Source organism: Mustela nigripes, chromosome 14 (genome assembly GCF_022355385.1).
Source record: "Mustela nigripes isolate SB6536 chromosome 14, MUSNIG.SB6536, whole genome shotgun sequence".
NCBI classification, from domain to species: Eukaryota; Metazoa; Chordata; class Mammalia; order Carnivora; family Mustelidae; genus Mustela; species Mustela nigripes.
In genome coordinates, this window is record NC_081570.1 from 35,295,558 (window position 1) to 35,308,383 (window position 12,826).

At 39.8% G+C, this 12,826-nt stretch overlaps 1 protein-coding gene across 1 annotated transcript in view; it reads right to left on the reverse strand.

Annotated features, from left to right (window-relative positions):
* Positions 1-12,826, reverse strand: part of TESK2 (testis associated actin remodelling kinase 2) — a 133,137-nt gene that overhangs the window by 27,882 nt on the left and 92,429 nt on the right. Inside the window, exon 4 of the mRNA XM_059374567.1 lies at positions 11,558-11,606. Within this exon, the coding sequence (XP_059230550.1) occupies positions 11,558-11,606 (49 nt within the window). The remainder of the gene's footprint in view (positions 1-11,557; positions 11,607-12,826) is intronic.

Consider the following 12,826-nt stretch of genomic DNA (forward strand, 5'->3'; position numbering starts at 1 on the left):
AATGGTGACCATGACAACAAGAAAAGACCAACATAAAAAACAAGTAAACACAGAAAGTGTAGACAGCAATGATGTATCTGGTCTAGGAATGCTGAAATGCCCTTCAGTAGCAGGAATGTATAAGAGGTAAACTGGGAGACCACCCTCCTTCCACTATCCTTCCATTCTTCTACAGGATCCAAAGTAGAAACAATTAGTTCTCAAGGGGCTACACAGACCCAATTTCTGTGTGAGGCGAACGTGATAACCACTACACTAGACCCAATTTCTGTGAATGATACCACTTATCAAGTTAAGAAAACCACACTTGTCAACCTGGCGATTCACAGACTTGTACCTCTGGGGCTGATAATACATTATATGTTAATTTAAAAAATTTTTAAAGCACACTTGTCAAAACTTCTGTTAGAAACTAGTTTAGAGGGGGCACCTGGGTAGCTCGGTAGTTAAAGAGTCTGCCTTCAGCTCAGGTAGGTCATGCATGATCCCAGGGTCCTGGGATGGAGCCCCACATGGGGGGTCCCTGCTCAGTGAGAAGCCTGCTTCTCCCTCTCCCACTCCTCCTGCTTTTGCTCCCTCTCTTGTTGTGTGTCTCTCTGTCAAATAAATAAATAAAATCTTTTTTAAAAAGAAAGAAAGAAAAAAAAGAAAGAAACCGGTTAAGAGTAAACTCAAAAAGACCTCTATGAATTCAGTTGCCACACTAGTATCATAGTCACAGAGAGGGTTAGGAGAAAGATTAGCTAGAAATCTCCTAAAGCATTTTTCTAAATCTTCCTTCTGTCCTATCACTACAAGGAAAAGATGCATCAGATGGATGCCCAAAACCACCTTGGAAGAGGCAAATGTCTTTGTGGCAACCAGATTAACTGCTTTAAGTTCAAGTGTGGAAAGCAATATTCATTCATTCATCCATTTATTCATTCACCCAACTAGTATTTACTGCATGCTTTTATGTGACAGCTGCTGAAGACTCATTAGTAACAAAATAACCAATTCCAAGGAGCTTAAAGTCTAGTAAACACAAGATTATAGTCAGCCAGAACTTGATTTCAAATTCCAGCTCCATTACTTAGCTAAAAAGACCTTAAATTAATTTCTTTCCCAGCCTCCAGATTCTATTCTTCATCTGTAAAATGGGGGAAACACTACCTATTTCATGGTATTGTATGATAACTAGACAATAGGGAGAGAGAGAGGGGAAAAAAATTTACCAAGGCCTGGCACATAGAAAACATTTGGTTAAAAAGTGCCTGGGGGCACCGGGGTGGCTCCGTTGGTTCAGTGTCTGTCTTCGGCTCAGGTCATGATCTAGGGTCTTGGATAGAGTCCCACATTGGGCTCCCCGCTCCTTGGGAGGCCTGCTTCTCCCTCTCCCTCTCCCACTGCTTGTGTTCCCTCTCTTTCTATGTCTCTCTCTGTCAAATAAATAAAAATCTTTTAAAAAGAAAAAAAAAAAACCAACAACAGGAGGTGCCTGGCTGGCTCAGTTGGTAGAACATGTGACTTTTGATCTCAGGATCTGGAGTTTGACCCCCATCCTGGGTGTAGAGATGGAAAGAAGGAAGGAGAGAAGGGAGGGAGGAAGGAAGGAAGGAATCAATTTAATTAATGATTTTTTCACTATTATTACTCAGGAAATAATACAGCAGATGAAAAATGCCTCCTTCCAAATCAATGAAATGTTTTCTAATGAAAAAAGTGATAAACAGGATCTGAACAAGTAAGGTATCATCACTCAGAGTACTCCTTGGAATCCCCATGATCTATGAAGTTATCTCCACTTGTTTGTCCTATAAATATTTCAAATTCAACCTGTTCAAAACTGACCTCTCAGTCCTCTCCCATCTTACACATCCTGTAGTCTTCCCCATCTCAATTAATAGCAACTCTATCCTTCAGGTGTTCTGACCAAAAACCTCGGAGTTAACCTTGACTCCTTCTGTCTTCTCACATTCCACACTTAATGCATCAAGAAAGCCTAGTTTACTCTCAAAATTGATCCAGAATCACCAGCAGCACTCTGGTCCAAGTTACCATTATCTCTCAGCCTTTTTGCATAGTCTTTATTTATTGCACAAACTCAACTGCAACTGTCTCTTAACTAGTCTTCCTGCTTTCACCCTTGCCTCGTTTTCAGTCTATCCAACTCACAGTAGCCAGAGTTATCTTTTTAAAAGATAAGTCACATCATATCATAGCCCTACTCAAAAAACCCCAAAGACTTCACAATTCAGCCTGAGTAAAAGTTGAAGCTCTTACAATGGTCTACAACACTGTGTGATCTGGCCTGCATTTCCTCTCTGCCCCCCATCTACTATCTTTTTTGCTCTCACCACTGCAGCCACGTCACCCTTCTTGGAGTTCTTAACCTCTCCAGGAACATTTCTGCCTCCATGTCTTTGGACTTGCTGTTCCCACTTCCTAGAACACTCTTTCTCCAGATACTCATATAGTGAATTCCCTTATCTCCTTAATTTTTGCTGCTTCTGTGAGAACTTCTCTGTCCACACACTGAAATTACAAACCCCACACACTGAAACCACATATATTACAATTTGGTTCCTATGTGGTCTAACTCTCCTACCCACCCCTCTGCTGTTCACAATGTAAGTTTCAGAGGGCAGAGATTTTTATTTATTTGTTATTATATTCCCAATGCCTAGAATAGTGCTAGATACATAGTAGAAGCCCAATAAATATTTTTTGAATGAGTAAATGAGCCAGAAGCAAGCTAGCAAGTCAGGGGAAAACTGTTTTAAGAATAAGGTAAACTAAATGAACTCTTCTAGTATTTGTGGGTTAGAGTGCCATCCTCAAATTCTTGTTTCTCAAATGTCATAGGGAGTTACTAAATATAAGGGAAGAAAACATGTACCACAATTTGTTTAGAAATATTTTTATTACTAAATGACCAAACCAAAAAATTAAATAAAAACTACCTTTTTCAAAAGTAAAGATGCCATCAGGTGTTTATAGGAATGTTTTTAGCTCTTTTTATAAGTATAAATGAAATAAACTTCTAATTGTGAAAGGACTTGAGATGTGACACTTCACACTATTTCTGTCTCAAGCTCTTTCCACTGGGGCTAATTCAGCTTTCTGAGAACTGGGTCTACACTAAAAACCAACTATAAACATCCTAAACATATACTATGGGCCCAACCACACAAAGTATCATCCTTGGCCTTATCTGGAAGACTGAGCTGCATTAGAGAGCCTGGGATTTGACATAACTTGGAAAGTGGGAGGAAGAAGAGAGATAAGGGCATCCTAGGTCCTAGAAGGCACATCTAAGGCCAGCATGTGTAGAAGACAGCATAAAGACCCACCTAACTAGTTTTTAAGATGTATATTCTGAAATCAAATAGAGTTTAGAATGCTAAACAGAAGTTTTTAAGAATTTTTTTAAAGATTTATTTATTTATTTTTGAGAGAGAGGGGGAAAGAGAGAGAAGTAGGTACAGACAGGGGGAGGGGGTAAAGGGAAAAAGAAATTCAAGCTGACTCCACATTAAGCACGGAGTGCCACACAGGGCTCGATCTCACAACCTTGAGATCATGACCTGAGTAAAACTAAGAGTCAGTCAACCAAATATGCCATCCAGGAGCCCCTAAACAGAAGATTTTGAACAGAAGCATCACATTATCAAAGTATGCCTAATGGATTATTTAAATAGTGATATAGCAAACTAAAGCAAAGAAAGACTGGAGACAGGAAAACCAGCCAATGACTTTGTAGGAATCTAGACACAGAATAACATTATGGCAAGAATGCAGAGAAAGAAGAATCAGAAAGATATCACAAAGAAAATAGAAGGATTGGGAACTGATTAAATTCAAGAGATGGGAAAATGTAAAAACCAATTCTGTAGTTTTTATTTGGAGGAATAAGTATTCTAACAATAGAAAATGGTAAGATTGAAAACAGTGACCTGAGCTATGCTGTATTTGAAATATTAGTAAAGTAACTGAGTAGAAAACAGGAGTTGACAGGAAAAAAGAATATGAACTACAATGAGTAACAACTATTAATATACATGGAGATGTAAGAGTTAATATCATGAAGTCATGGCTGGATATTTAAAAATAGCTTTTAAGGAAGAACATAGTAAGAAATTTCTTACTATCCCAGTAACTAAATACTGAGTTCATGAAAGACACTGCAGTGGAGTAAAAATGGTCAGTGATGTAGAGTCTAATAACTCCCCTCCCTGTGAATCAGACCTGACCAAGAGAAAGAGCACAAGTGACATTCTGAAACCTCAAAGGTAAGTCATAAGAAGTCTTTCAGCTCCCACTTGGGTAGCCTATACCTCTTTCCAGTTACCATATACAAAGTCCAACTATCCTGAGATCACCATGCTATGGGACGCTCAAGACATATGGAGATGACCTAGAGAATGAGACACCACGCAGTGAAAGAGAGGGGCCAAGCCACCCTCATTCACCACGGCACCAGGCATGCGAATGCAGCAGCCATCCTGGAAGTGGGCCCTCTAGCTGACACATGTGGATCAGAGACCCAGGAAAGCCCTTCCAAATTCCCAACCTACAAAATCACAAGCAAAATAAAATGATTGTTTTAAATCACTAAATTTTAGGGTAATTTGTTATACAGCAATAAATAAGGGAATAGGCTTCTTTTTATCCTGATAAGCCCAGAGCCTAGTAGATTGCCTAGCCTACAGCAAATTCACTCAAAATGGTATATGTAAAGTGATTCTCTTTCTTCTCTTGCAGATGCTAATTCACAGCCTGTCATTTCTCCTACCCTCACCATTCCTTTAGAAGTCTTGAGTCACAGGGGCAATCACTGTTGGTACATCTGGAGTGTCCTTTTCACTATTATGTGACAGAACTAGTCTCCTCAAAACCACCCATGCTTGAAAGATAGGTATGGCTATGCTGCAAAAGTTAACCCAAGGCACGCCTCAGATAATACTGCTTCTGGCTCAAGGTAAATAAGGCCAAGAGAATACTCTGTACTGGGCCACACAGAAGCAAAAAAAAGAAGCAGGCACAACTAACAGCAATATCACAGCACACCAAGAAACTAGAATCGGGGTCTGGCTGCTCATTTTTATAAATAATGCATGAGTCTGGTCACTGAACCGACAGAGTTTCCTTTCATTATAAGCTCTCTGATTATATAAGGCTTCTTATAAGTCTGACAAAAAAACAACTCAAAAACAACACATATCAACCCACATAAACAAGGAATTTCCCAAGTAACTATTCCTTAAAAAACCAAGAAGGTGTACAGTGGGGGTGGAAACGGTGAGTGAGAAGAGGATGAGGGCTATGTGAATAAAAAGTTCTTTTCAGCCACCTGCAGGGCTGAATCATTCCCTCATGAGCTAAGAGTGTTTCTTGTACTACCAAGTACCTGCCTGACTGAAGTGACTTTGCTGTAAACAGAATGAATGACCTCACTGCTGTGTCTATAGCTAAGTGATTCTTACTGGAATGGTGGGGAGTGGGGGAGCATAGTTTCTCCAGGGTAGAGAAGGCAAGAGAGACCTCAAAACATGTGCCAAGCAATTCTTTTGCTGACTCTTTGACCAGAGTATTGTCATTTGAGATCCCTACCCAACAACCTTATATCCCACTCATTTCCCAAATTTCCAATCTTCTAGGCACTGAAAGATTCTGCACAGAGAGGATCCCTGAACTATTTGATTATGAGGATATTTCGCTCTTTGTGCCTTTCTTAACAAGCTTAAAAAGAAGACATTATGAGATGACACATAATCTGTCTCAAAGCATCTCTTGTCTTTGACAACACTCCACACCTCCATCTTGGATATGGAAGAGAAAACATACAGCATGTTAAGTTGGTGGCAGCTACTTTTTGAGTAAAATCACAGCTACCTTAGGATGAAGTTGACAATGTAAAGACAGACCAAAGAGATGGAAAAACATGGGGTCTCTGAATAACATCTATTTAGCTGCTGAATTAAAGCAACCTTGGGTTCCTGGGTGGCTCAGAGGGTTAAGCCTCTGTCTTCGGCTCAGGTCATGATCTCAGGGTCCTGGGATCGAGTCCTGCATCGGGCTCTCTGCTCAGTGGGAGCCTGCTTCCTTCTCTCTCTCTGCCCGCCTCTCTACCTGCTTGTGATCTCTGTCTGTCAAATAAATAAATAAAATCTTAAAAAAAAAAATAAAAATAAAGCAACCTTAACCTCATAAGCTACCAGAATTCCAGTTATATTAGTCATTTTGTTGTTTAAGGTCTTTTGACTATTTTCTGTTACTTGCAACTGAACACATTCTCATATCTCCAATAACCAGGGTATCTTTTTCTAAGTAACCCCAAATATAAAAATAGTCAAAATCAAATTCTACAAATACTACACATGCTATACATATAAGAATCTGTGGGGAATATATATAAGAGCTTATTAGCACTGTGGGGAATACATAAGTCATTTAAGGACAGCATGTTATAATGGAAAGGGTATAGACTTTGAAGTCAAATGAATCTGGATCCAAATCCTTCTTTGGAAATTCCCTTAATTTTTCTAAGCATAGATTTCTCAGCTATAAGATGGAGAAAATTGGGGCGCCTGGGTGGCTCAGTGGTTTGGGCTGCTGCCTTCGGCTCGGGTCATGATCTCAGGGTCCTGGGATCGAGCCCCGCATCGGGCTCTCTGCTCCGCAGGAAGCCTGCTTCCCTCTCTCTCTCTCTCTCTCTCTCTCTCTGCCTGCCTCTCTGCCTACTTGTGATCTCTGTCTGTCAAATAAATAAATAAAATCTTTAAAAAAAAAAAAAAAAGATGGAGAAAATTGGGGCGCCTGGGTGGCTCAGTGGGTTAAGCCTCTGCTTTTGGCTCGAGTCATGATCTCAGGGTCCTGGGATCAAGGCCCGCATCGGGCTCTCTGCTCAGCGGGAAGCCTGCTTCCCCTTCTCTCTCTTCCTGCCTCTCTGCCTACTTGTGACCTCTCTCTGTCAAATAAATAAATAAAATCTTTAAAAATAAATAAATAAAATAAAATGGAGAAAATATGATTACAGAATTGTGAGAATTATAGCTAATATGTAAAGCACTAAGCCTAGCACTTAGCCCACAGGAGGTATTTAATAACTAACTGGTAGCTATGATTTTTATAATGGGAGAATGTCTTTGCCCTCAAGTAGGGTAGAAAAGACAAATAATTATGATTTTTTAATTGGGATATTTATAGGATATGGGAGATTGCAACAGTGGTTCTGATTCTTTACCCGTTGTGGAATCGATGCCCTTTGACATACAACTTTGCAGTATGCTCCCAATGTGGACTCGGGTGTGTGACTTTTTTTGTCCAGTGGAGATGCTGGGCAAGCAAATGTGAATATAAGCAGAATCATGAAAAGCACTTGTGCAAATGGCTGGCCTACTCTTGCTGTTCTGGTATCATCACATCTAGGCTAGTCTGTTGATCGAACAAGGGTCAGAAGCAGCTGAAGCAAGGCCATCCCAGCAAAGCCCAACCTAAATCAGACTACCAGTTGACCTGCCAGATGCATGAGTGAGCCCAAGTGAGACTAGCAGAGCTGTCCAGCTGGGCTCAGCTCAGCTCAGCCCTGCAGGTATACAAGAAATAAATGTTTATTATTGCATGCTTTTGAGGTTTTGTGGTTGGATAGTACATAGCAATTGCTAACTAATATATAGGGTTACATTTTCTGTCTTTCAAAACTGAAGATTTTCACTTCCTTGATACTCTTGACCAAATGAAAGACAATGTTAGGGTTTCCTGAGTCAAAGACATACTTATGGAGTATTTCTACTCGATACAATATGGATTCTTTTTTTTTTTTAATATTTTATTTATTTATTTGACACAGAGAGAGAGAGAGATCACAAGTAGGCAGAGCAGCAGGCAGAGAGGGGGGGGGAAGCAGGCTCCCTGTGGAGCAGGGAGCCCGATGTGGGGCTCGATCCCAGGACCCGGAGACCATGACTGGAGCCAAAGGCAGCGGCTTAACCCACTGAGCCACCCAGGCGCCCCTACAATATGGATTCTTAATTCAACTTATAAACTTAAAGGTTTTATTTGATCTTTTATCAAACTTTTCTCTTTAACAAATAACTCATTTGCTTAAAAACTCAGAAGTCGGGGCGCCTGGGTGGCTCAGTGGGTTAAAGCCTCTGCCTTCGGCTCAGGTCACGATCCCAGGGTACTGGGATCAAGCCCCGCATGGGGCTCTCTGCTCAGCAGGAAGCCTGCTTCCTTCTCTCTCTGCCTGCCTCTCTGCCTACTTGTGATCTCTGTCTCTGTCAAAAAAATAAATAAAATCTTTAAAAACAAAACAAAACAAAACCTCAGAAGTCTATACTTAACTACAGATAAAACGATCTGTAGTAGTTAGTAGTACCTAACTGTCTGATTATTTCAAGTTCAATTAATGTCTACAATTTCATTATTTTTTCAAAGACTTTATTTACTTATTTGAGAGAGAGAGTATGCACATATGCAGGGGGTAGGGGTAGAAGGAGAAACAGACTCCCAGCTAAGCAGGCAGACAGACAGACATAAACCACTGAAGACACCAGCCTTTTTATCCCCAATTCAGAGCACTGTTCATCCCAAGGCCTGTGTGTAGAGTACATGTGATACAAAGGCTTGGAGGACAGGGGCTTGATCCCATGACCCCAGGATCACAACCTAAGCCGAAGGCAGACAATTAACTGATTGAGCCACCCAGGCACCCTAAAGCCTATAATTTTATTTTTTAATTATTTTAAAAAAGATTTTATTTATTTATTTGAGATAAAGAGAGAGAGAGAGAGAGAGAGCACAAAGGGGGGTGGGCAGAGGGAGAGGGAAAAGCAAGCTCCCCGCTGAGCAGGGAGCCTCACCCTCACGTGGGGCTCAATCTCGGGACACTGGGATCATGACCTGAGCTAAAAGCAGACACTTAACTGACTGAGTCACCCAGGTGCCCCCAATGTCTATAATTTTAAAGAAGACTCACAGAAATGGTTCAAGCCCAGAAAAGTCCAGATCACTACTGTACCTGAGAAATACTATTCCTAATACTATCAGTACTTTATAGGCACTAACAAGAGCTATGTTTGTCTGCTGTAATTATTGACAAAGTATTTCAAGAGAAATAAGAAATAGTATTCACATTATTATAAAGAGCAGCATTCCACCAGTCAGAAAAATCTACTAAATGTCATCTAAGTTCCCAGGGCTATGCTAGATGTTATTAGTAATTTATTTTTATAATCCTTAGTGAAACCAATAGCTGTGCTGCCAAGTCAAATTATGGGATAAACACAGGATTCCCCAGAGATCTATGCCATGATGGCCTTTCCTGATCCCCTTCTGAAAATAACCATAAGCATTTGGATATTTGGGCTGCATGACCATCAGCCTATTATCATTGTAATAAAAATTATTAACGTTATATGCTATGCCAATATCCATGAATGATACTGGAAATACACACTCTTTCACAAAATGGGCACTATATTTTATATATGGCTATGAGTAAGACAACAAACAACAGAAAATATTATTTAAGTGCAACATCGACAAAGAATGCTGCATTAAGATCATTCAATTCTGCCACTTTCATTACACCCCAAATCTGAATCTGCAACACGATTACAGATTTTAAAGCATTTTCTTCTTTGTCAGCAAAACCAACATACAAGCCCTTCCAATAAATTTACATTTCAGAGAACAATGATATAACAAAGGAGTATAACAAATATTTTAAAAAATTATTAGTGTCAGAGCTCTGGCAGATAGAAATCTTAAGAGTAGGAGAGAGTTTTGTCTTTGAAGAATTTATAGACTCACTTCTGAGAAAAGAAATACATAGAAAATGTTTTTTTGATCTGGAATGCTGGTTATGGGTGTGTTCGTTTGTAAAAATTTAGTGAGCTATACATGTATCATATGTGTGCTTTTTTTATGTCATATGTTAATAAAAAGTTTCTAAAAAATTTTAATAACATTAACAGTAGTACTGAAAAGCAGTATTAAATACCAAATGAAAAATATTGACAATTCAAGGAATTCAGGAAGGACAAGTCAATGTTAATAAAAAAAGCTGTAATAGTAAAATGTATAAATGAATTACTATATGCCAGGCACTGTGCCAAATAGGCATTTTACAAAAATCCCTGTGAAATCATCATTTTATCAGCAAGATCTGCCATAATTACCTACTCCCTCCTCCTTGAAACTCCTTCCTTTCCATTCCAGGCCAATACAATTCTCTTGGTTTTTCCCCTAACTCACTAGCCACTCCCTCTCAAAATGCCTTTCTCCTTTGGCTTTTAAAATTGAAATACTCTAGGGCTCAGACACTGGTCTTCTCTCTCTAGACTCCCTGGGGCAGATACTATTATTATTATTCCCATTTTATAGACGACAACACTGAGACACAGAGAAATTCAAACCTAGGCAATCAAGACGTCAGAGGTCATGCTCTTAATTACCTCATTATTCTGCCTTCTTTGACTTTCGATAAAAGAGGCAAACCAGAGGGTGCCTGGGTGGCTGGGTGGGTTAAGCCTCTGCCTTCAGCTCAGGTCATGGTCTCAGGGTCCTGGGATGGAGCCCCGCATCGGGCTCTCTCTGCACTGCGTCGGGCTTTCTGGTCAGCAGGGAGCCTGCTTCCCCGCTCTCTCTTTGCCTGCTTACTTGTGATCTCTCTCTCTCTCACACATAAATAAAAAATCTTTTAAATAAAATCTTTAAAAAAAAAAAAAGGCAGGACAGAGCTACACACATTCCACATTCTGATGCCCTCAGTAACTGAGAAAAGAGACAAAGAGTGAAGCATACAGGACCTTCCATCAGCAGATATTAAGGACTAAAACGAGGCACCAAGCCAGCAGGAAATGACCATTCACAAATCCTGTAAAACAGTTTTCCTTCCTAAGTTTCTTCACTTTGTATTTTGGTACTTAATTCCCAAGGAAAATTGTGAACACTTTCTAGCACACAGATTCTCAAATCTAGATGCTCATTTGAATAATCTGGAGAGCTTTTAAAAATGCATATGGACCCGATGAAAACCTACCAAACCTAGATTTCAGGGATCTGTGTTTCTAAGAAGCACCCAAGCAAATTCTGAAGCTGACAGCTCAGTACCTGAATTTAGGAAGACTTTGTTCTAGAAAGGATTCTCTGTCTTCAGAGGCTAAGTAGTGACTATCACATATTACCTGCTTAGAAGAGGCTGAAAATGAAATGAGACTGGAGAGGAAAACTAATTCCAATTAGTAATAAGACCAATCAGGACACTACAGCAGTGACAGTGGAATTCTAGATCAGTGCACCAAACAGCCAAGTGATGCCATCCCTTAGCCTAGGAAAGGGTCATCCATATTTGAGCACTCATATTCTCAGAGTACTCACGAAGTATTATGAGGGAATCCAAGAATATTAAGAAATACAGCCATTGTCCCCAGGCAAGAGAAGAAAGCACTGTTAACACTGCTATTTTTGCATAAATATCAATGCATTATACAAACAACAATCACTATGGAACCCAGAATGCTGAAACTAAGGCAGAGAAGCCACTTCAATAGGCTTACTTAAGTCTTACCTCTGTAAGTGCATGCAACTGTCCTTGATGTACACACACACCCATGAACCTATGAAACAAAACACATTTTTTTTAAACAAACGAAAATACCACAACTACCATATTGAGAAACTAGTTTAGTTACTCATGCATTAGAAACAATCCAATACCTGTGAAGTCTCCTGGGTTCCTGTACAACCCTGTAGCCTCTCTAACTTTAATACTAGGCTGGTAAAATTCTAAGTTTACCATGAAACATCTGGTTGTGGCAAGATCTAGTGGTAATAAACAATTGTGGAAGACAGAAAGGAGTAAGCCTTAAAAATAGCATGGTATATTAGAAAAGGCACCAAAGCACCAAACTGGAAGTAAGGAGACTTGTTGTTGGTTTCAGGTCCACTATCATCTAGCTACATGCTCAAGAAAAAAATTTATTTTTAATTTTAAAAAAGGAGAGAGAAACACTAACACTATCTGAACTTCAGTTTTTCTCATGTAGAAAGTAAGCAGGTTGGACTAGCCAATCTGAAGGTCTGTAATTTAAAAACTAGTAACTATGAGAGAGGGCGGGGGGAAAAGCACCCATATGCTGGAAGACAAAGGACTAACTTCCTTTACATTAAAAAAAACCTCCAAATATGTTTAAAAAAAAAAAAAAAGCAGCAGAAGAAGCAGCAGCAGCAAAGGATGTCTTGTTGGCTCAGTTAAGCACCTGCCTTTGGCTCAGAATCCCAGGGTCCTGGGATCAAGCCCCAAGTAGGGCTCCCTGCTCAGCAGGGAGCATACTTATCCCTCTCCTTTTGTCCCCTCCCCCCCTACTCATGCTCACTCTCTCTCTCAAATAAATAAAATCTTGAAAAAGAAAAGGAAGCAAAAAAAAAAAAAAGCATGTAATTCACAGAAAAGTAAAATGTCTAATAAAAATATCAAAATGCTCTAATTCACTCATAATTTAAGAAATATACATTAAAAGAAGATATTGTTTTTTAAAATCCATCAAATGAACAAAGATTAAGATTGATCATGCTCAGTGTTGTCCAGAAGGTGAGAAAACAGGAAAAAGAAACACTGTTTAGTTCTTCGCACAACTTTTTTTTTTTTTTAAAGATTTTATTTATTTATTTGTCAGAGAGAGAGAAAGAGCGAGCACAGGCAGACAGAGTGGAAGGCAGAGGCAGAGGGAGAAGCAGGCTCCCTGTGGAGCAAGGAGCCAGGTGTGGGACTCAATCCCAGGACGCTGGGATCATGACCTGAGCCGAAGGCAGCTGCTTAACCAACTGAGCCACCCAT